This window comes from Hippocampus zosterae, chromosome 15, assembly GCF_025434085.1.
Source record: "Hippocampus zosterae strain Florida chromosome 15, ASM2543408v3, whole genome shotgun sequence".
NCBI lineage: Eukaryota > Metazoa > Chordata > Actinopteri > Syngnathiformes > Syngnathidae > Hippocampus > Hippocampus zosterae.
Genome location: NC_067465.1, coordinates 14,298,106 through 14,323,712, shown reverse-complemented (window position 1 = coordinate 14,323,712; position 25,607 = coordinate 14,298,106). Strand labels below are relative to the sequence as shown.

At 41.8% G+C, this 25,607-nt stretch overlaps 2 protein-coding genes across 4 annotated transcripts in view; one reads left to right on the top strand and one right to left on the bottom strand.

Moving 5' to 3' along the window:
- Positions 1–17,421, top strand: part of agap3 (ArfGAP with GTPase domain, ankyrin repeat and PH domain 3) — a 170,497-nt gene extending 153,076 nt beyond the window's left edge. For all 3 annotated transcript variants that reach the window (XM_052088386.1, XM_052088387.1, XM_052088385.1), the window contains 2 exons: positions 13,612–13,867; positions 14,160–17,421. In XM_052088386.1, the coding sequence (XP_051944346.1) occupies positions 13,612–13,867; positions 14,160–14,384 (481 nt within the window). In that variant the 3' untranslated portion in view covers positions 14,385–17,421. The remainder of the gene's footprint in view (positions 1–13,611; positions 13,868–14,159) is intronic.
- abcb8 (ATP-binding cassette, sub-family B (MDR/TAP), member 8) overlaps positions 1–25,607 on the bottom strand; it is a 234,825-nt gene that overhangs the window by 66,784 nt on the left and 142,434 nt on the right. The window lies entirely within an intron of this gene.

Genomic DNA, 25,607 nt, shown 5'->3' with positions numbered 1-25,607 from the left:
GTCGCCAGGGGAAGGAAGGACCTTCATTGTCTTCGAAAATAAATAAATAAAAGACCTTATCCCCGGAGCGGCATCTCCATTATTTTCCGCTGTCAAACAATAAATCTTATTTGCGGCATAAGTAATCTTCAGAGAGGTTGTAAAATATCACATGGTTAGCGCGAAGCTCTTGTGTCTCCTATGTTGTTGCTTTATCACGAATGATGAATTATCGCTCGCTTAATGGGATTCCTTCTCTTTTTCCACGCCATAAATCCTCACCTGACGTCTTTTTCTTTTTGCCGCGCGTCGTCATTTTGATGATTTTTAATTGTGTCCCGCCGACGACGAGCGGCAGCTTTGTGGCGCCCCTGCTCCCGCTAAACATTAGTGACACCTCATCGAAACGACTCAGTAACTACTCGAGTATCAACCGGCTGTCTGATTGAATGTCTCCTGCAACACTAGTTTTACCCCCTACTGCTCTTTTCTTTTTTTTCTTTTTTTCTTTTTATTTTGCCGATTTAACGTGAATGCGTTCATCCACGAGACGGCTTCAGTTTATGGAGAACGCCAGTCATAGCCAGACAGACCGAGAGATTACTCGGGTACATCAGACTGATTGCAGGGATGGTAATGGGATGCCTGTTTTCCATTTCCATTAACGCGCTCGTCGTTACCTACGGCGGGATTGGCCGAGCTCACCAAAGTGCATCATGTACTGTATTGCCATAACATCAAAATACACTCACAACGCAACAGATTTGAATCATTTCTCACAAATCATTTGGGAAATGCAAAGGATGTGAAGCGACTTTGGCCGGAGAAGTTAACCATTGTGTATTAAAAGGAAATAAAACGACAATAAAATAAAACTACTGGCGTTTTAAGACGCCACAACAAGATCTTTACAGGGCGATTGTGAATGAATCAATCTTGCATCTCGGGAGCCGAGGCAAAAATAGGGCAAATGATTATTATCTTGTAATGGAGCATGCCATACAATTCTAATCATTATGGAGTCATGCATTGCTCTGGATGAGAATAACCATTCTTAAAATAATACTTCTTGTAATTCTACAGAAAAGAAGTTTATGCTTTTGTGCCTGTTAGAACTTTTGTTTGAGTAAATACAGTTGTATAATCGCTCGTTCTCGTTCATCTCAAATATATTGAGCTCTAAAATTCTTCCGCACCAAACTCATCCCAGCATGGATCTGGCTTTGTGCTCTGGGAACAGAATGGGATCTTTCCTAAACTCTTCCCACATAGTTGGAAACGTGCAGTCGGCCATAAATATCTCGGCAAGATGCCAAATGAAGTTCCAATGTGCTACCCCAACTGGTCATTGATCAATCAATTTATTCTTTTGTTCCATTTGTGGGCGTTTCGTGCATTGACTGCATTCAGCAAATATTGAAAGGGAGTTGTTCTTTTCATTAGCACCCGGCAGTCATCGTGTTTTGCACGTCACCTCTAATTGCTTGGCGAGTTTGTGATAGAAAATAGCGCACACACGCAACACACACACAAAAACGCGCACGCACAGAAAGAGAGACAACAGTTCTCATATTTTGGGGAGGGGAGATTGTCCCGGAGCACGGGCCAACATGCACGGCTATCCCTCACCGGCACGGGCCCCTCGCCGTCACCCTCTGTGGGCCGCGCGCCGCCTAAGGCCACAGCCAGGTAATAGCTCTGATGAGAACCCTCCACTTTGTTTCAGAAATAATTTGCCACTCCTGCCGCCTGCAGGGGCTGCGCAGTAATAAAAATGAATCACACCGCTAACCTCTCCAAACTTGTACTCCCCCAACCCCGCTCCCGCTCCCCCCTTCCTCCGAGCCGGCAACAACGCTTTAACCCGTTCTCCACTGACACCTCTCTGAACATTAGTCTCTTAAAAGAACAACTCACAAGTTACAAGCACCAGAACTCCCAGAAGAGCTTTCGAATAGCCTCAAGCTTTCATGGCAGAAAAGTAATCAATGAGGATGACTGAATGTCTCTCTCTCTCTCTCTCTCTCTCTCTCTCTCTCTCTCTCTCTCACAGCTCTCTGTCTAAATCAAAGCCACAGGTCAGTAATTAGGCCTGTGTGCGAGAACCACACTCACTAATTACGCCCCCATGCCACCAAATTGACTGGCACACAAAACTTTTGTTTGGACCTTTAAAGATGTCAAATCGCATCTCACTAGTCTGCTGAGTCTGTCGCTAAGGCCGTTTTGGAGTTGAATGCAGGTGTTACAATAGGATCGTAAATATTGGACCGGTTTAGCGTTTACGATTGTCATGCCAAGCATTTTATGAGCAGATCAGACGAGGGAAAAAATCACTCAACGGGTCATTGCTCAGGATGATCCTTTACAGACATCCTATGATTGGGCCTTGCTGACTTTCATGAGAAGGGGTATGCTCAAATTCCGTCCATTCCTCAGTATGTGTGTACCCAGCTTTAGCCAGCCGATAACAACGTTCTTATAGGCCAATTGCTGTTTGTTTTTGAGTGTTCAAAGTAGTATGGCTGCAACTGATATAGTTTTTTAAATAATTGATTTATATCTCCCGTATTTTATTGAGTAACTATAAGCCCAATAAAATAAACACATTTTAATAGCCATCCAATTTTTGTAAAGGACATTCTTTCAAATTGACGGGACAGAAAATGCGCAAACGTAAATTTCAAGATTCTGTTACTGAACGCAATGCGTTCATAGTTTTCCCCAAGTCAAAGCAGACATTTGCAAATGTTTGAATTTGATTCAACATGAAGATAATCGGTCCGCTCTAAGAGAGGACAACAAAAATCCAAGAATATTTACTTTTGATAGGCTAAAATGCCGAGGATTTGAACAATTTTCACTGGATGAAGAATTGATTATCTAAAATAATTATCAATTAATTTGTACGACGATAAATTGTTGATTAGTAGTTGCACCCCAAGTAAAAAGACAGAACGCCAGCTTTACGGGAACATTGTCCGTCCTTAGCATTGTTTGACTTTTGTGCCGTGGTGTAAGCAATATACACTGTATATATCTATATCTATATTTATCTCCTGTGTGTATATACACTGTATATATGTATATATATATATACATATATATATATATATATATATATATATTCCCCCGGTGCATTTTTTTCTGAATGTGATTTTGATATGGTGGATGAAGGTTTGAAATGCATACACCATACCTTTTATCTTCTTCTGTCTGAATTATCCTCCTTCCTCAATGTTTGGATGTGCTGTGTTCGTTCAGAAAGCTCGAGGCACTTAGTGACATTACCTAATGTGATGTGGGTCTTGACAAAAGGAGGATTTGGACGTGTCGTCGTCCCCTATCATCTTTGTGCGCGAGTCAAGGGTTGAGCAGGGGTTAACAGCATGAGCTTTTAAGGGTGTTAAGCCTTGCCGGCACAAAAACCCAGCCACTCCATCATGGCCGAGTGTGACAAGCTCATTAATGTCACAATATATTCAACTCGTCCGTCTGCACGCCCGTGGCACCCAGATGCTCGCACCGTCCGGTTCTGCTTGGAAAGACACAACAACCTTTTGAATCATCTCCACGCGGTTTCTGTACATCTGCTTGCTGGGGAAGCAGGAAAAGTGGCGACCGCTTCACCTGTTGACTGTAAGATGGCGGGCTTGTGAAACGCGGACTTTTTCCTTTGTGTTTTTGCAAAGTTTCTGGCAAAAAAATTAATAAAAAAAACAACTTCTCAAAGTGATCCCATAACTACAAGCAAATAAGCCAATTGCATATTTCTCCTGCTATTATTCCAAAGTGGGTTTTGAAAATGACTCAGCGGGACTCTTTCGTGATGCAGAAAATGTCCACTTTGAGAAGCAAGTGAGCACAAACGCGACAACACCGCCATTGCAGCTTTGATTACAATGCGCCCAGAATGAACATCTGACACATGTACAGTGCTTGTTTTCAAGCCTTTACACGGAAACACAAATAAATGGATAGAAAAAAAACCCAGAACTTTTTTCATTGGCTCATACACATAGTTTAGTCTCTTGAATGCCTGGCCTCCCACTGAATTTGAAATTTGTGAAAGGAATTTGTGGCGGTTGTTTGTGTTTTGTCCACAGAGTACGAATTGCTGCCTTTGTGAGGAAAAAAGATTGTATTATATTTACTGGTGCCCATTTGTGCAACGTGACACCTTATTTGCGCAATTGAGTTCATTGGAGGTCATTCATAACCTCAAAACCTTGCATGCCGGGACCCTGAACTGCACTTTATTCAGTTGTGGGCGGGGCATTTTGGACCTGCAGACTCAAGCCACCCCTTAAAACCAACACTCTCACGAAGCCATCAACACTATACCATATACACATATAACATCACACAAACGTGCCACGTATTTATTCGAAGGAATACAGGATCAGTAATTATCTAATAACGTGACCCAAACATGAAAAAAAAATTATCACTCTCACCAGATATTAATTATAAGAGCTTGTCAGATGTGCATCTCGCTACAAAATAATTTGCAAGTCAAACTTGGCTTGCTTAAACCAACCAATCATCATGCAAAAATGCTGACGTTAAATTTGAAATGTGATTGGCTGAAGAAAAAGACTCATAGCTAATATAGCTTAAATCAGGGACGGAGTCAAGTCCAAGTCCACAAGATCTGAGTTCCGATGAAATGAAGCGCAAACCATACGACAGACAAATCCTATTTTCACAACCACAAAATTAGAGACATTTCATTTGCTCGACACTCAACTTAGATGGCACGGAACCCTTTGCTTTATTAACCGCGTGTGATCAGATTTACAAAAAAATTTTGCGTTATCTCTGCAAGTGGTGCCCTAAATTTCCAAAATTGGTTTCTTACATAATCTGCTGGTTACTTTGTACTTATTTTTTTGTTTTGTTTTATTTGGTGGGGGGGGGGGGGTTGAAGATGTTGCGGCTAATGCCAATCCTCGAAAGTTGGTAAAACCCAATGTTACAACCTCACTGTTGGCTGACATGACTGAAAGAAAAACATTGTGCTTTGGCGCTCACGGTTACCAAATCAAACGGCTATTTTGAGTATCTGAAACAGTTTCCTTTGAAGGAAGGCGTTCATTTTCAGGAATAAAATCATAGTTGGTCGAGGTGATACAAATATTTTGCGAGTCTGATGGCCGAGAGAAGGGCGAGTCAAATGCGAGTGAAGTCCGTCACAACAACAAGCCATGTCAAAGTAATACAGCCCTGGTTTAAGATGCATCCGCTACCACTTCGGATTCTGAAGGCCGTACGCGAAGTAGACATGACACACAGGCTGAAATTTGACTGGACAAAAAAAAGAAAAAGAAAGAAGAAAAGTTGTACTTTATTCACGTATACATACTAAGGGTGTGGAAAATAATCGATATTAATCGATACATCGATGCGCACGTCCGCGATCCGAGTGCATCGGCTCATTCACTGGGTACGACGCGATTGACGGGTGAAATCGCGATTCATCACGATGCATTGATGGGTATCGGTGAAATCGCGATTCATCACGATGCATTGATGGGTATCGGTAAAATCCGATTCAATCGCCGTTTTATTCATGTTAAACGTCACATATCTGCCCTTTCCTAGGCGCAATGAATGCACCATCATTGCTTTGCGTTTTGTGTTGAATACGGACGGTAGCCGTGCGTCACATACAGTCCAGTACACAACGAGCGAAACATTATGGAAGTTAGCGCACGCAGCAGCAAGGAAACTACTATATTTAATGCAGCTGCAACATTCAAATCTTATGTTTGGAAATACTACGGCTTCGAAAAGAAAGACGGAAAGCTTGATAAAACCTCCGTAATTTGCAAGGAATGTCGCACTAAGAAGCCATACAACGGCAGCACCACAAATATGCAGACCCACTTAAACCGATGGCACCAGATCACCGACAAGTTTCCCTCCCGCTTCCCCGCCCAGTTCCTCGTCGGACACCGGAAACTCTTGGTAGACCAGGTCAGGATCAGAAAAAAATTGCCTCTTATTTTGGGAGTCCCCTTGCAACTCACTGTGACCGCGCAATGGCTATAACTAAGGCCACTGCTTATTTCATATGCAAAGACCTCCAGCCTTAGCGTGGTGGACAACGAGGGTTTCAGACAGCTCGTGCACGTTTTGGAACCCAGGTATAAAATACCAGACAGGTCTGTGTTCACTTACAAACATATTCCCGATGTGTACAACAAAGTGAGAAGTGAGATTACTGTGTCGCTGAACAGTGCGCAAAGAGTTGCACTTACAGTGGATGGGTGGACATCTTGTGCTAGAGATTCATATACATATACATATTATTATTATATTTCATATGAGACACTCAGTGAGAATAGTCTGTTTGTGTTTACACTATAGCAATAGCTGTGAGTCTCAGGTGCCAAATTGTTTACATTTTCTTTGCACAAAACCCAATTGTGAAAGGGCTTAAATAAGTTGTTTTACAAGTTCTACTCTTTATAAGGAATAAAGTGGTATCCTTTTTGTAATACCATACTGAATTCCATCTTTTTAAAAGCTTTTTTTTCTTTGCTTATTTGCATCATGTTTAATTGCACATTATCGCAACAAATTGCATTGTATAGTATCGGATCGCATTGATTTGAACTTAATGTGTATCGAATCGTATCGCATCGTGACGACGGTGAAACGTATCGCATCGTATCGCCAGAAAATTCCATGTATCGTTTAAGTATAGCATCGCTGGCAGTGGATCGTGATGTGTATCGAATCGTCCTCAGTGCTGAGATTCACATCCCTAATACATACTTGCAGAGCAGAGAGATGGCTTGAAAGAGAATAGACTCCGGAGAATAAATTAATCTAATTTCCCGAGACAAAACATTGGAATTGAGAGGTTAAATGTTAGTCCATGCTTCTGGCAGTACTTCGTCCCACGTCTGATTTTATTTTTCTCTAGAAATATGTTACCACAACGGTTGGTACCACAGCAGAAATGATATAACTTTTACAGTCACGCCCACCCCCAAAAGAGTTTTAAATCACCAAAGTGAAGCTAACAGTCCTGCTAGTTGGAAAAAGGGGGGGCATATCCCAGGCCTTATTTAGCATTTTTGGCTGCTGCGTTTACTGGATTGCTGGCCCTTAGCAACCTTTGATAGTTTGGGGCCCAGCTTTCATTGCCTTTCCTTTCTTTTCTTCCTGTCGCTTCCCTCTCGGCCCCCAGCTTTCTCTCTTGTCCTTCTGCCGCTGCCCCTCTTCTTCTGACGTCACCACCCCCCAGCCCAACCCCCGCCCCACGCCCTCGCTTGGCCTGCATGGGAATGGAACCCTTACGAGGTGCCCGACTGTGAGCTCTGTTCAGGCTGGTCGGTCCCGCTCAACAGTGGACGGTTTCTCCTCTTCAGTGCGTCTTTTTGATGTGCATGCAGTCAATCTGGACGTGTGGACTCGAGGAGGAGGAGCCAAGGGGGAAGCTTTGATTGTTGTCGGTGGGACGGACTTCCTCCTCTTGTGATGGCCCGATGCGGCGTCTCAGTTTCCCTTCGTATAAATCCCTGATTGTCCTTTCGGGCTTGACTAATTGTCCTGTTTGTTGCTCTTTATTTGAATGCAGTCATGTGTTCTTGACTCCGTGAGCCCGCGATGAGGAGAATCATTCCGCCATTTGCCACTTAATTAAGTCAGGGTCAGGAGCCATTGCTCAACAGAGAGATCTAATAGAATTATAAAAGAGGACTTTCTACTGATAGGGCCGCCTTTATGTAGTCGACTCAAACGAAAGGGGAAACCATCTCTTCACTGGAAGCCCCTTTCCACACGAGTCCCAGGAAGGTAGTAGTGTTTGGATGTTTACCCGCGGACTCTGGTGGGGCTAAATAGCAATGACCAGGAAGGCTTGTGTCAACACGGCTTGTTCTTAAGCTGGATGCAACACTGGCATTTTTAGTGGGAACTCGGCGCTCCCTCCTGTCCTCTGAGCAACGGCCAAACGGCGAACAAGTATGCGCTCAAGGCTGGAGAAGTCTGCGTATAAAAGTAACCACCAAGTCCAATTTCCTAAATCTCCTCCCATACTGAGAAAATGCACTCCCTTGAAGTCCCCACCCAGCCTTTTCTTCCACTCCCACCCTCTGCCATCCTGCCACTTTGACATGCTAAATCTTCAGATTTTATTTTTCTACCTCCTGCGGTGAGGAAGTGTCCTTTTCAAAGCGCTCCGCTTCCCCTCCTGTCTAAAGCCAACTGCTGTTTGGATTGCTCTTCGATTCCAAACAAAAGACAGAAGCAGGGATTACCATCTCACTTCCTTTCACATCCTAGCTTTCAACTAGCCTTTTTTTCAGGCTTCTGCAGTGAGCTTGGTTTATATTGTTAAAGCTTGTCAGGCCTGACGGGATGCATGTTTTATAATACGCCGTTTTTCTCAAGTCAGTCCATTTGCGCAAAAACTGTCAAACACATATTCTGCTTTTACTGGTTGATAATGGGACATAGCCATTAATGTGACAAACCTTCGAAAACAAAAAATGTTCGCCATATCGTCACTGTATGATGAAGACTAAGTCCACTTAAATGACCGCTCTGACTTTTTACCACAATGGAGGCCGCTGTGATCTCCTGCATGTCTTGTAAAAAAAGTATAGCTAAACCACCGATGAAAGCACATTTTATAATGCCATGTTTTTAACAAGGATCTGCATTTGTGCAGAGGACTGTCAAACGCGTACCACATACCGGTGTTAAAACTGGTAAAGCAAGATAGGGGACTTACTCATAAAAGCAACAAAGTTTGGAGAAAGTAAGCATTTGTCATCAGTTTCCTGTCTGACGAAAAAACAAGTCCACTTCACGGCCATTTTAACTGTTCGGAGTTCTGTCCATCCTTTCAAACGTGTGTCGCTAAAAAAAATAAATTTACAAAAATGTGAGTTTTGGAATGTCCTGTTAAATGTGTAACTGAACAAGTAATAAAACACATGTTCTGTAATGCCATGTTTTCACCTCCTAGCACACCCCCTCCAGGTATCTTAAAACATTTTTTTCCTCTGTCTTAAGCCACATGTCTTCCCCCGACATCTCCCTTCAGTTTATTTGGTCACAAAAATATCTTTCGGGCTCCTTTCTGTGCAATCTTGATGTCCTTTTTGTTTCACATCTTAATGTAACTTTCTGCTTCATTTAACTTCTGCCAATTGGCCTGGCCCGACACATTCAGCCTCTCATTCAGACCGTGGAGCCCGCTGATTTACATTTTGAGCCCCATCCAAAGAGTTGTAAATCATACCGCCTTTTTCAACTTAATTTGTTGGCAAAAGAATGACGTTCTTGCTCACCGGAAATAAGAGAGGAGGACGGCACGGCCCCTTCCTGCTTTAAGGCCGATTGATTTGCTAACAGCCTTGTCCTCCTCACATAGTGACTGATGAGGGATTGATGGTCTAACACCATAAAACTCTGCAATTGCCTGCCATTAGGGCGCTATTGTTGGACGCACAATACCGCCATTCCTAAGAAAAGGGCTCCTTATGGTTTGGTGAGGACAACGGCATTCTGGTGTGCGTTTTCCCCAAAATGAACCATATGCTGATCAAAACTGTTCTAAGGTTTTGCTTTACGAGGTTGCTTTGTTTCGATTTTGCACTCTGTCAATCTGCGCTTGGTCTTCCACTCCACAATCAAGTCTGTGCCCTCAACAGCCTCATTTAAGTTTGTCAGAAACATGTCCCCGCAAGGCATGATAACAGACACCCATGTTAGGAACAAATGTCCAACACTGATATCTTAAAACCCTTGACCGCTTCTTAATGTCATGAGATTTTTTTGTTCTTCTGATATGTCATGTTCAGAGTACAAGAAAATGTATCCATCCCTTTTCTTCATCTTATCCAGGGTCAGGTCCTGCCCTATTAAGTGTGTAATGACCGACAGGAAGAGGCTTTATGACAACTTGTTTCTAAAATGTGTGAAAGAACTTTTCCTTCAAAACATGCACTCGCACTTGAGACAACACTTTTCGTGGTAATTGGACCCAAAGATAATGACTGGGCACCAATGCTACGTCAGGCTTGGCAAGGCATAATATTGGAAAATAAAACTCTTGAACATATCCAAGTAGAAACCAAGTCAGTCCACTTTATCTGCTCATTTTCATGAGCACAAAGATGTCTTGTTATGTCGAATGCAATGTGTCCTGTTAAAATTTAACTGAGTTATGTTATGTTGTCTTTTTAACCAGTACCTCTAACAGGGTTTTGGTGACTTTGGTAATTATTTTGAACAAAGTACTTCTTTGGCCATGTCAATCAAAGAGGAATACGATTACCTCCGTATCGGCAGAGCAACGGTGGCTTTCATTAGCACCCCGGCTAAATGTCCTAGAGTGTGAAAGGAAATCGGAGACAGCGAATGTCAACTCCCAAGAGAGTCTTGTCACTCCAAAGCGTTACCTTCTGTCACTCATCCACACATCCAAACAACGGCCACCTCTCGGTACTGCCTTATCAGACGCCCGGCCCGGCGAGGTCACGGGGTCAGTGGCACACTGGGCATGCTCAGTCATTCACATATTGATATATATTTTTTTATCTGTGCTGGGTTTGTATACGCAGCCAGAGAACGAGTGTGGGGGCGGTTAAGATGGACAGCAAAAGATGGCGATAGAGGACGAAGCCTTCTCTGGCGTTCTATTCTCTCACTCCAGGATGGTCTTGAAGGAGGACCCCCACCCTCGTCCTGCGACCCTCATCCCCCCCAGCCCCACCCTTTCCGTCGCTCTGCGGCCATTCAGCGCAAATCGATCGGACTGGAGGACCGGGTCTCCCCCGGGGTGCCGCTGAGACACACCGCTTCTATTGTGCAAGGGCGTCCACCAGTTCAGACTGACAGCAGACTGCCCTGATGAAAAAAAATAGAAATCTGATATTGTCCGTAGCAGACGCGAGCGGTGAAGACGTGTAACCTTTAGAAAGATGCTCCCCACTTGCTTTGTGTCGCTCTCCAGCGTAATCACCGAAAATGGAACCAGATTTTTTCCGCCTTCTTCGTTCTTCTGCTGTCACTGTATTTACAAGTGACACAATTCCATTTTGGGGGGCCCAGGTGGCAGGATTAGTATGTGAGCCATGGCGTCGTAAAGACGAAAATAAACTAAAAAAAAAATGATGGAAGTGAAATTTCAGAAATTTTCAGATCACAATTTGAACTCTTCTAAATGTTTATTAATCCCATTCCAAACATTGTTTTTAGATCACATTAAAGCTACCACAGCTGGATACAAAGTACTGTACATAAAGTAAAAATCACACACATAAAACACTTAAAATAATCTATATATATATTGCGCGTCGTCCCGCACGCGGTCTGTCCTTCCGTCTGTCCCTTTTCAAAACGTACCTACTTCACCGCGCCGCTGCGCGCCGCCACTGCGCCGCCTCTGCGCCGCCACTGCGCCGCTCAGGCAGTGGCTCACTACGATCGCGCGGGCATCTTAGCGAAAAAATGTTGTCTACCCACAAGCATTGCAATGAAATTGTTAGTTATTTAGTAGAGCTAAACATCTCTTTATTTTCGCGATAAGCAATGAAGATGAACAAAAAGTTGAACCAAGCAACAACACTTTTGTGGGCCAAAGGCCCACCTTACCAGCCTTCTGCAGGAACTAGCTGATGAGCCGCCCGGAGGGCGGCGAACCACCACCTTACCAGCCTTCCGCAGGAACTAGCTGATGAGCCGCCCGGAGGGCGGCGAACCAGCTAGTATGTTAATAACATAAAAACCATTAACACAATAAAACACAATGCAGAGTCTCATCCTGAGTCAAAAGCCAAAGAATAAAAATGTGTTTCAAGGTGAGTTTTAAAGATGGACACAGAGGAGTTATGTTTAACGGAAGGGCATTCCAAGGGAAGGGTTGGCAATGGAATCACACTTTTTCCATTGCCGTCGGGGCCGACAGTAGCATCTGGTACATTGACCTGAGGCACCGGGCAAGTATGTAGAGCAGGTGTGCTCAAACACGTTGGACTGGAGATCGACTTTTCGATCAACCAACCTCCCGCAATTGACCTTTTACCGCTCAGGCACATACACACGCACGCCTTGATAAGCTGATGTAGAGGTGCAGCTCAGAAAAATAAAGTGGGCCAAGGCCATTTAAAGACAAATTAAAGAATCTTCAAATGAACACCAGTTAGGAGGCGAGCAGCTGCATTTTTGACCAACTGGAGACAGTTCTTGGCAGACTGGCTGACTCCAAAATATTACAGTAATGAGAAGCAACAAAGGCATGGATTACTGTTCCTCCATGCTGTTGTGAAAAGTTTTTTTTAAATATCTGATGCCTAAGATAAAAATAAAAAAAGATGAATTTAACAACAGCACCAATTGGACTGTCCAATTTAAAATCACTGTCCTGTTTAAGAGCCAAGGTCCAGACCAGACATGTCCAGCTCCAGTCCTGGAGGGCCACTTTCCTGCCTGTTTTCCAGCTCTCCCGCCTGCAACACACCTGATTCACAGGTGATGAGCTCATTAGCCAACTCTGAAGCAGGATTGGAGCAATCCTGATGATTTGAATCAGGTGTGTTGCTCCTGAGAGAGCTGGAAAACAGGCAGGCAATGGCCCTTCAGGACTTTGGACACCCCTGGTCTAGACTGTTGGCTTTAGGTAAGACACCAGGGGTCAGGAGGGCCACTGGGACCAAATGTCATCGCTTCTGTTTTCTATTTGTTGAAGTTCAAGTTGAATACCTTTGATTTCCTCCAGAGAGGACAAACGTGGCTTTTACGAGAAGTTTCTGTTTTGCTTAGCGGGACACAGATCTGACTGCATAGCACTGAAAGGAAATGCCATACTGGTTTAAGGTAGAACCCAGGAGCAGTAAATACAATGAAAATAGCCATGGGTCCGAAAATAGAACCTTGTAGAACACGAACAACAATAATGTCGAGTGGTATTCAGAGCACTCATGGCTAGCACAAAAAGTCCTGCCGGCTAGTAGGATCTAAACCACTCTATACACTTGGGGCTGCCAACAAACCAACAGAAAATAGTGGTCCACTGTTTCAAAGGCTGCTGTCAGGTCCAATAAAACAAGACACACATAGTCTCAGGTGTAATTCGCCAAAAGGATGTCATTTTAGGTTGTCACACGTTTGATTGACTCTGTGCTTAGCAGCATGTTAAGTCCTGACTGGAAATTCTCCACGAAGTTATATTCAAGTCATGACTTGACTGTTCTTTGATCAGTATATTAGGGGAGTAGTTAAGATTAGCTTGGGTTGTTCGCAGAGTTATGGAGTATATTCACCACATATGCATGTTTGTGCTTTACTGAGTAACTATTAAACAGCTCGAAATAACAAACAAGTAAGTTTTTTTTTGTGCGTGTCATATATGGATTATTTTGAGGCCGACTTCAGAATAAAATACCAGTAACCCATTGATCAGATTGATTCATTATAAATATATATAAAATGGATAAAATAACTTATTTTTTGGTCAGTTAAATTCTTAACACAATAAAGACAATGAATTACATGCAGAATATATGACTCTCCCACAATACTTTGTCTGTTAGTTGATAACTTCACCACATAGAGAGAAAACTTGACTTTTCTACTTGGTGACACCGCCCCCCTTCTTGTGCCTTCCAGGGAGGACAAGGAGCGCTGGATCCGAGCCAAGTACGAGCAGAAAATGTTCCTGGTGGGGCTGCCCCAGTCGGACGTGCCCCTGGGCCAGCAGCTGCTGAGGGCAGTGGTGGAGGATGACCTGAGGCTGGTGGTGGTGCTGCTGGCCCACGGCACCAAGGAAGAGGTCAACGAGACGTACGGAGACGGCGATGGCCGCACGGCGCTACACCTCTCGTGCGCCATGGCCAACGTGGTCATCACGCAACTCCTCATCTGGGTGAGTGGCTACCTCCCGCGCAGCGGCAAAGAATCAGCCAAGACGTGATTATAGTTGGCAGATCCTGCCAACTAGGCAAATTCGTTTGCGGGAAGAGATCACATGTGAAATTGAAGGAAATGGTCTGCAGTTTATAAATCTAACGCAATTATGACGTTCATTGAGTGAAAGAGAATTATACTAAATACTTAAACCAATAAGATGGGCATCGGCTGAAAAACGAGTTATCAGTCCCGTCAATGTTCCCTTAAATTGCACTCGATCAAAGTTGATTGTGATCCCCTCGTCACAGTACGGCGTGGACGTGAAGAGTCGCGACGCGCGCGGCCAGACGCCGCTTTCGTACGCCCGACGAGCCGGCAGTCAGGAGTGCGCCGACATCTTGCTCCAGCACGGCTGCCCCAACGACGCCGGCGGCCCCACGACGGCACCGTCCAACATCAGCAACCGCAACGCCAACCCCAACATCAACAACAACGCCCAGTGTGAGCTCAACCGCAGCATCAGCATCATGTAGAGAGCCCCGCCCCTGAACGCCCCTCCCCCCACCTCGTTTCACAAGACACTGCGTATTCACAACAGAGACATGTCAGGATGGGACGGATGCTTTGTAAAGTTTGTTTTTATTCTTTTTTTATTATTGGTCTGAGATGATTATGAAAAGCTTTAAGTTTTTTTTCATTTGTTTGTTTGTTTTTAATCCACACCAGTGAATTACTGACATCCCCCTGAAAGTGTTCCCCTCATGCAAGGATGGGGAAGCTTTTCTGTCGTTCAGAAATGTCCTCCGAAGGCCTCGTGCAATTTAAGATGTGCTAACAAGTGTTTATTGTCGCATAACGTGAGCACTGACTTACTCTGAAGTTTTGTTTGTTCCCAGAATTGCATGTTGGGTCCGGTGAAGCTCACATGTAATGTGTCGCTTAGCTTCTTGTGTCATTTCCTGTTAAATTCTCATCTCGGAACAAAATGTGTCGCTGTCCAATGAAAAGCACGTGTCGCCATATTTACTTTTTAGCAGAAAATCCAAGCTTGATTTTCACAAAAAGTTTCTTTCAAGCAAAAGGGTCATGTGAATGTTTTTTTTTCTTTTTTCAAAAACGACTAAATGAATATTTGAAATTGAGTTTTGGAGAAAAAGAAAATAGGAAAAGTAATTTTGCGATATTCCATTTTTATTTCTTCAGAAATTGAGGTTAAAAATTCTGATTGAAATTGAGGGGAAAAAAACTTCCCATGAAAAATGTCTTCAAATCCAAACCTCAAGTTTCTATTTTTTTTTCCATAAATCCAGTTTGGAATTTTAATTCCCAATTCAAATTTTGGGGGTGTTTCTTCAATTCATATTCCTTTTTACTCTTTTTACTAGGATGAACATATTTTGTTCACAAATGTAAATGACAAAATAATTTCTCAAATCGAAGTTGTTTTTTTTTTCTTACTTTGGCGGAACATACGTTTCCGGAAAACTGTATAGTAACAAAATTCCAGTTCACTATTACATATTATGAGCTATTATTTACTCTAAGGTTGTTATGAATTGAATAATAATGTTGCCCAGCCCTTCCCACATGTTTGACCATTTTACAATATTTAATTCAAGTTTGCCACATGAATGAAAAAGTTCCACTTCCAGACCATGCAAATAATTGCTCAGCAAATCCAGTATTCTTTGACCTGCTATTCGTGAAATGCCGACAAAGCAATTTGGAGTCAAAGCACGCAAATGATAGCGACATAAAGGAGGTGATTGCATCTTCAATCACATTTCATTCATGTCGATTTCGAGCGTGACAATTGCGCCATTATGACATCTTTGTGGGAACAAACTCTCGATTCTCTCAACCGTTGTTTGACAGAGGATTTCAAGTAATCCTTCACCGTCTGTCTTTTACTAGTCTGGCTATGAACTACGCAACCGTGCCTGGGATGAGACCGAACACACTCAAGCGGGCTGTCGACATCGTCATTCTCCGCGTACTTCAACACGTCTGATTGAGCACCTGTCGGCCTAAAAATTATGCGTTCAAGGGAGCGATGAGACTTTTTATCCGATCAGTTCATATGCGATGATCGGGTTGCCACTGTGATCAGAATTGCATTTACCCTTGTCGTGACTTGCCTTCGTAAAGCTTTTAAAGCGATGAAAGGGTTTTTCTCATGGCAATCATATTTGTTTACAGAGTTTTAAACTTGGAACTTCAGACTCATTTGCAGTATTCACAATGGGTTTTTTTTTGGTGCTTTTTTTGGGCATTTTTGCGTAAAAATATAATTCTTCAACGTGCGCAGGTCCACCTTGTTGCATTACATCAGGAACATGCAAAAAAAATGCAGCTTGAGTTTTAGCTTAATTTTTATGTAATTTACGATAAAATTATTTTTTGGGAAGGTAATATAACATCCCTATCCAATGAAAAACACGCATCTCCAACATTTGATTTGTAATTTTTGGTTTTACCCCCAAACGTTTGTTGGAAAAACAATTTCGGGACCATAACTGAGTTTTCTTCTATCAATTTTCTTCACGTTCCAGTCACTAATCTGAAATGAAATGTAATTTGGAAACTTTTTTTTTTTTGCCCCCAAAAATATTTTTCAAATTTCACTTTTTCAGTTTTGAAAAAATAATCACAATAGCTTGACCTTTTTATTCTTCTTTTTTTATTCTAATATTTTTTTTCAGAATTGAACTTGAAATGCTGAAATTCTATTTGATTTTCTTTTTTTTTCTTTTTTATCTTTTTTTGTTTCTGAAATGGAGATACGTGTTTTTTGTTCAGCAGTGATGATTATCGCGGCTTTGTAGAACATAAAAACGAATCCGTTCTTGGCATTATAGAGTCCCAATGACAAGAACCAGGTCTGCTCTAAACTAAACGGAACAGTTGCGATCGTTTGTGTCGAACATGCCGAACAGGAGAGACTATTTTCAAGTGTTTTTCTCCAGCACACTTTTATTCTGAAATCTGAAGCTGACCAGCCACTGATTGCATTGTAGATGTAGTTCAACCATGTACTGTAATCCTGGCCTTACTGCCTTGATTGAGCCGCCTTCACTTGTTAGAAGTAGTCTCGATTCCAATTTAGGAGTAAAGTAGAAAAGCCCTTCGCACAACATGAAAAGTGTTGCACATACAGTACTCGCTGCAAATAATCTTCGAGAAACGATGACGAAAACCGCTTTTGGGTCAAAAAGCCTCTTGAACCACAAGCCATATTTTTTTTTCCAGATGTTGCGATTTTTCTTGTTGTTTCTCTATTGTCGCTTTTTTTTCCTATGATTATAATGGTACTCGCATTTGGTCACAACATGACCATCTTTGGTACTTGTGTATAAATGATGTACATTTGACATATTTATAATGCAGTATGTAAATATATTTTTTTTATTATTATTTTGAGTTGATTTCTCGTGTTTTTCCGTTTGACGTTGAGAAGGTGCAGCGAAGAAGCTAAAGAGTAACTTGTTTGTGTGCTTGGCTGATTGTTGACCCATTAATAAATATTCAATAAAACCATGTAGCCTTCCCTTCTTGTGGGGGAAAAACACACACATCTGTCTGTCATATTTGGTGTTAATTGAACATTTGATTTGTTAAAAATAACCCAATATGTTATGGGTAATTCTCAACTCAGCTCTTTTAAGTGTATATCAATTAACACTTTCAGGCACAGCGGTTACTAGAGTGGACAGTTTATCAGGTAAGCAGGTTACAGGTTATTAAAGGGTTAAATCCATCGACCATCAACTGCTATCTTAAAAATTACCCAATATGAGTTCAAAGTAACCCAATGTGAGTTATTTTTACGTGCCTACCTGAGTAGAAGACCTAACGCGGAGGCAGCGTGTTAAGTGCAGAAACTATCGTACCTGCGTGTACCATTTAAAACGCTTCTCCTAGTGCTCCAGATTGTCATTCTTTGCCAGTGCCATCAGTGCAATTGTACGTGAAACAAACTTTGAACGAGAATAAAATTTTTTAAAAAAAGATATCCCAACAATTACCCATTACTATGTTCTTCTCTCAGTACCTTCTCACCTGCACCACAGCCTTCAGTAGAAAAAGATGCAACAAGACGAAGAGACAAAGTCAGAAGATCTGGGAAACGTGTGAGTCACAATTTGTCCAAAGCGCGTCTTGACTATTAAAATTATTATTTTACAGTATTTCTAAAAACTATCCTAGTTATTTGTAAAAACATGTTTTTTTATCGTATAATACAGTATTTTATAGTAATTTTATAAAAACTTTAAAAAATAAACTGACTACTTCACAGATTTTTGGAACGTAAACCCCACGATAAAAGGGGGTTCATGCATGTACTCTTTAAACTATGATATTAAAAATAACCCAGTACGGGTTAAAAATCACTCAGTGTGGGTTATTTTTATACTCCAATATGGTTTATTTTTAACCCACTTTTAAAAGTGTCTATGTAATTTTTCTTATCTATAATCATTCAACTGCCATGTTAAAATTAATCCAACTGGAGTTTAAAAAAATAACCCAATATGGTTTATTTTCAGCCCAGCTGTTTTCAGTATCTATTTAATCTAGCTCTGCCTTTTAAACCGCTCTGTTCCAAATAACCCAATACGAGTTAAAAGTCACCTGTATGGGTTATTTTTCTATCCCAATACGGGTTATTTTTAACCCCGCTGTTTGAAGTATCTATCTATTTCATCTGTCTATACATTTTAAACGGTTATGTTAACCTTTTCATGCAACCTGTAACCCAAAAACATGATAAGCTGTCCACTGTAGTAACCACTTTCCTTAAAAGGGTTAAAAATGACCCAATACGAGCAACACCACAAGTTTTAAGGGTGTAGCTTTCTCTCTATCCAACAAACCTGGAGTCCAAGTACATGTTGTAAAATGGTTTCTCTGGAAGTTTCAATGATGATCTTGATTAGTTTTTTTTTTTTTTGGCAGTTACGCTCAGTTCCACAAGCACAGTTTAATATTATTCCCAAACTGTTTTTGTACACTTAAAGGTTCCCCCTTCTAACCTGTCGCTCCTCAATTTGCGGGAACAGCGTGAGCTTCCTGTTTGGCTTTCGTTTCCGTTTCCTGTCAGAATTATGTAATCCATGATACAGTTGAATTTCACGATGACCACCCACATATAAGGTAAATACAGTTGTACCTCTACTTAGGAAACATATTAGTTCTGGAAGAAATTTCTGATCCGGAAAAGTTTGTAAGTCGAGACGCATTTTCCACGTAAATGCCCTAATTTGTTCCAAGCCCCCCCAAAATTCAGACATAAATGTTTCCCAAAGCATAAAAACACATAAAAATATGTAACAATTACATGTTACAAGAAGATTATTGCGCAATGAATGAGAGTTGTGCATAATGTGAAAAAATAAAAGAATAGAGTAAAGAATAACAATTATGCTCATTTAACTTTTAACTGTCTCCTCATCGTTTTTTTGCCCTCTTTAGTTCATGTTCTCTCTCAGAAGTTGTTTTTGCCTGGTATTTTGGAAAGAACTGATCCGAGGATATTTGCTTTTGTCGGCTTTTCAACATCAGCATCGTGAGCGATCGCCCGACTGGTGAACATGTTTTCTGGGTGATTCACATTTACATACAGTAAAACTCTCATTCATATCGATTGACTGAGAAGATCGAATCGAAAAAAAATGTCTCAAAACCTCCCCAGTGAAAATCTTTGGGCCTTTGCTGACTTGAAGTTTTACTTCATCCTTTCATTTCCCCATCTGTATCATATCAGCCAAACAGAGCCTCCGCTGTCGACGTTATCAAGACGAGGTCACCGTGAGCATCCTAAGGGAAGCCGAGCTACATATCAACTTCCTGCTTTATTTGCAGCCTCCAGCCGTGTTTGAAAAGGGGATTAAGATAAAGAGGCAGGCTTAGTGTCAGGCCGCACAGCACCGTGAGCACAGCAAAAGGTCGCCACGTGTCGAGCCCCCCCACTAATCCGCTTCTTATTTGCTGCTAAGCTCGTCTCGCCATATCTTCATTCCCTTCCTCTCTCTTGTGTCGGCCCGCTTTTGTTTTGCGCCTCATCACCTGCTTTGCGCTTCCTCCCTCGGCACTGTCGTGACACGGGGCCACAAAAGAGCCATGTCATGCTTCAAAGGGTCTTGGGAGGGAATTACACGGGCCGGCACTTTGGGAGTATTTCACACGCAAGAGATTTGCAAATGTTGCAGCTTTCGGTTTTGTTTCGTCAGGGGTCGCCACAGCGAATCCGTCTGAAATGTCGTCAAGCAAATGGCTTCATAATTTGCATTTGTCAAATTTTGCTGTGAATGGAAAACGTCAGTAAGTAGCCTGTTCTGAAATTGTTCATATTTTCTCCAGTTAAGTCATTGTAAACAATCATTTTATTTCTTTGTCTTTATATAGGTGCCTTTAAAATCACTGGAGGTCACTGCGCAAATAAAATATTTTGAAATAATTATGATTGCAAATTACACTACTCAACAAAATGGTACTAACTTTTTAAATCAGAAATGCAGGTAAACTTTAACAAATGAGGTGGGATTTTTTTTGCACTGAATGTGATTCCACCCTCGTTTCTCCTCTCGCACATCAAGTATTCATCATCATAATAATATTATAACAATAATGTCAAATCTGTAAAATAGGAATTATATTTAGCAATAATTATGAATTCAGAGGTAGGTTTAGCAACATTTGGGATTTTTTTTCCCTAAACATCATAGCTTTAACAATGCAGACTTCTTTTTATCATAATACGCTGCAAAAGCGCGGTAATGTTCTTGACAACATGTAAAAAATATGGAAATGTGTATAAATTGTTACGGAAGTCAAAGTGTGTCTTTTGGCAGCTCTGAGATATGGATATGTTGGAGCCAATGCTGATCCAGTTATTTGGCAGAATAAAATTCCAAAAACGGATTAATTGAGCAATGAATTAAAAATATATATATACACAGTTGTGCTCATAAACTTACATCACGGCAGGGTATGTAAACTGACTGATAAATGATGAGACTTGACACAAAATTTATTGGCTGGCTTTTTATTTTTTGTGTTATGCAGAATCTGTGATCATTTGTCATAATTTGCCAATCGATCATTGAAATCAATGATGGGATGCGCAAAATAACACATAACCCCACAATAGAATCTCCTTCACCCGGGGACGTTCTTTATTGCCATTGTTAATAATCCAAGGATTTGACAGCATATACGGTTGGATTTTTTTCTTCAGTTTCTTTCCAATATTTTATATAATATAATTTAGGGAGGCTTTTTTTGTTTGTTTGTTTGATTTTTACACCACACACACACACACACACACACACACCATTTCCATGTATTGAATGTTTGTCTGCATCTATGTGAGAAATGTTAGTGTTCAAAGGATGCATTTCAGTGACTGCCCATTTGAAGCAATTTTGCATATTCCAAGTCAGGCCGGTTCCAATCTGGAAAGAAGAGGGCGATTGAATGTTATTAATCTTTGTCCTATGTTGTACTGTGTTAATGTGTTGAGAGAAAAAAAAAACGTTTTTTGTCAATTATGGACGCGCTAATATCAACCGATTAATCGCTCGGGACTTTTACTTTCAGGTCTTGCCGAATTGTCCTCATGCAGCTGCCAACTGCACTGAACTGACTTCGTATTAGCATGGTTTCAAAGTTTCAAGCAAATTTAAGACAGTCAATGTAATTTTTGAGACGATTACAAAGCAAACAAAGTGTAATTAAAGGGCTGCGTATGTTTGGTTGGCTGGCCCGCCTGTTTGTTTTGCTATTTGCTGACGGATGCTAAGCAGTAAGGAGGGCTCTCCGCCGCCCACCTCCTCTCAGACAAATTACCTCCACAAGTGCGTAGGTGGCTCTGAGGCTGACAGATGAACGAGTGACGAAAGCATATTTGCAAAACATTCTTTCCATATTCCCCCCTTTTGATTTCCTTTAGAACACCAATGTGCATGCTAGCATCAATGTTGTGTCAAGGAGGCACTGAGCAGAGCTTTGGCTAATGAGCTGTCTTCATTTGCATATGCTACATTACATAGACATTTGCTTCCTGTTACATCCTTTTAACCTCTTTAACTCGTAATTATGTTCTCCCTGCTTCACCCCCCCCCAGACCTTAATATCCATTCATCAATTTCAGCTTCATCTTGCCTGATCGCTGCGTCCCCTTCGCACTCCCTAATCCACACATCCCAACTTCCTCCTCCTCCTCCTCTTCCTCTCTGAGCTTTGTTGTACATAAACGCTTGGATCCCATCGCCCCGGCGACATTTCTGCCCCCCCCCCCCACGCCCGTTGGCTTTTGCCAGCGTTTCTCTGTTAATTTGCCTGAGAATGCATTAGCTGTAATGAAGGCTGAGGGCCGAGGGAATCCTCCAGGGTTCCATTAATCATCGCCCCCCCCCCTCCCCAACCTCAGACAGGCAACCTTGATTACAAGTGGCAAGAAATTCATTAGAGCCGAGCCTCTGACAACTCTTATCTCCGCCGCTGGATCTGACTCATTAGGCAGCCAAATTAAAGCCATGATGGCCCTGATGAAACTCATCGCTTGTTTATCTTGTGCGATTTGATGCATCTGCCCATACATCACTGTATGGACGCCATGCACCCACCAACGCGCTCGCCCCCCAACGGTATCCTTCCCGTCTCTCTGCAGGTGGAAATTTTTGTCCATCCTCCAAAAGTTCGACAATCTGGAGTTCAACCAAAATGGGGAAGAACTGGCCTCAAAAGTCAAATGATGCGATTTCAGCCTGGGGAGCATCTGAAGATTTAACTCCTCACCTGGCTTTTGTGTTTAAACCACTGATATCAAAGAGGAGAGATACAGTTATAACCCCAGAGCAGGAAATTGTATCTGGTTTCTCATGATTGTCAATTGAAAAATACAATTGAATATCATTATTACTTGTACTACATAATTCCTTCCCTTCACATTCCAAAAACATTCATGGCAGGCCGATTGAACACTCCAAATTGTCCTGAGGTGTGAGTGTGAGTGCGGATGGTTGTTCGTCTGTGTGTGTCTTGCGATTGTCTGGCAACCGGTTCCGGGTGCCCCCCGCCTACTGCCCAAAGATGGCTGGGATAGGCTCCAGCACGCCCCGCGACCCTTGTGAGGATAAAGCGGATCGGAAAATGGATGGATGGATGAATGGATGGATGGATGGATGGATGGATGGATGGATCAGTGTTGGACGGATTACTTCCAAAGTGCATTATTCCCAACTCAACTTTTCCGCATACAATTAACACCATTCAAATCCGTAGTAAATTTCAGATGTTCTAGTAGGCTTTTTTTTCCCTTGCACTCGCACTTTTATGTTGAACTGTTCATAATTCCTTCCACATTGTCTGATGCTCCAGTTCCATTAGGAAAAATGCCAACAGCAAAACATGCTGTTGCTATGGCAAGAATGGGCAACTGGCACCCTGTGGCCTGCCTGCGGCCCGCTAGTTGACCCCCTCAACCGAATTATTTTGTTCTTTAAAAAATGCTGATAAACATCCACTCATTGACATAGTTTTTTCCAAAAGAAATGGGAGACATGCAGAAAAAAATCCCATAAAACTGGGAAAATCCAAAATATAGAAAAAATTTTGAAAAATGAAAAAAATATCCAAATCATGAATATGCAAATCCTGGGTGCTGAACTGTATGACTAAGCCCAGGAAACTGAAGAATTGTCATTAATGGAGCCTGCCCAGCACTGTTAACAAGTGGCAAAATGTCTACCCCCTGGGATGGATAGGAACAGGTCGATTTTGTTGCTTAATTCATATTCAATACAACATAACAGGAATGGTCAACTGCTGGCACATGTGGCCCGTGACCAAACTCTGTGTGACCCCACCCCTTCATAATTAAAAAAAACTATTGGTGGTCATTTATTCATTTATTTATGTATGTATTTTACAACCCCTAAAAATATCCAAATGCGCTGGTAAATATTCAAAATATTCATTCATCTTCCGAACTGCTTGATCCTCACTAGGGTCGCGGGGGGTGCTGGTGCCTACCCCAGCTGTCAGTAGGCGGGGGGCACCCTGAATCGTTTGCCTTCCATGAAAAATTGGAGGAGACATCGGGGAAAATACCAGAAAAAAATAATGAAAAAAATGTGACTATACGAATCCGTGCATTCCGAAATGTGAATATATGGGGTGGATTGAAGTTTTAAGTTGTAATATCACCAATCACCACTAGATGGCAGGCATGGCTTTGTTGCACTTTGTTTACTGTCCGTTACTACTGGAATCGGCTTCCTCATTTATTCATTTATTTATTGCAGACATGGAATTTACATGCAGTGTAAGAAAACAGTACCTGAATAATATTAACGTACTGAGTTCATTTTTGTGAGAGAAAAAAAATTAATTACTAAATGAGTTTTTACACTTAATAGTGGTTTGCTGTTCAGCAGTTTTGTACCATCCTTGAAAGTCATTTTGCACTGGAAAAAGAAATACAGTACAGTCAATGGTTATTTCGTTGTTTGCTTCAAAATCTTTGCTGCCGGGTGAGTACAGTGATCTAGAGCTATACAAAAATATTCAAAAATTAAAATTAAAACACATATTTTGCACATATTTGGTCCAGATTTTTAAAACGACATTTTTGTAACACATTTATTTAGGAACTGTTTGTCATGGTCCTTTTTAGCCCCCCCACCCCCCAGTTGCACTGATGAAATATTATGGCCCCCTCCAACATTTAAGTGGCCCATCCCTAGAACACATTGTTGGAAAGAAAATGTTTGACTTGACTTCGCTTGAAATAAAGGTTTTGTAACACAGATAAATGAATCCATTTGACATGATTTCCATTCTGGCTTCACTGTTTTGGATTTAGACCAGTTTGGAAGTGAACCAGCATTGCACAGAGCGGCTTGTGTTCTACTTTGGTAGTCTTACTGTACGCAGGAAGAATTTCTGATGTTTCTGTTTGGAAGTGGAGTGGCTGTGTGACAAGCGCTCGTTCACTAAAGACTTGAATGGAGGAGAGCTTGTCACCATAATGGATTTATGTGTCCTTCACACATAATCGCGGCAAGCAAACTGGAGATCAACATGGTGACAACAATAATGAGGTTATAGCGGCATCACTCCCTGTCACCCGAAATAGCTGTAGCACAGTGTCGTGGAATTGAGCAGCCCAATTAATCAGATCCCTGGATGGAATCATCAAAACTTGTCTCCCCATCCTGGTGTTACAGTCTTTAAGGATGAGCTGGAGGGGAAACATCAAATGCTGACAAGGTCAGTCAGTTGAAATTCCAAATCCTGGACAAATATTGAAGCGCTACAGTTGGCATTAGGTATGCAATTTGAAATGAAGACATATTTGACGATTCTTCAACAGGTGCTGCGGCAGTAACACGAGCAGGGCTGTGGAGTCTGCAGTCTATTTTGGAAAGAAAAGGCAAAATCATTCCGGCTTGATCTGGAGAGCCTTCAGAGAAAGCGCAAGGATATGAGCTTTGCATAAAACACCAAAAGCACTGTGCTTCCCTTTCCTGTCACTGGATGTGGTCAGATATTATTTGGGATATGCGCGCTTTTCACTGTTGCTTTATGTTTGACATGACTGATGGAAGCAGAACTATTTGGGAGAAACTTAGTGTGAGTATTATTATTATTACTTAGTGGTTTTGTTTTATTTTTACCAACATGCTCTCTGTTTAATAATTTAAAAGTATAATACTGTAACATGATGCAAATTCCATTCCGTTCTCAGGAGA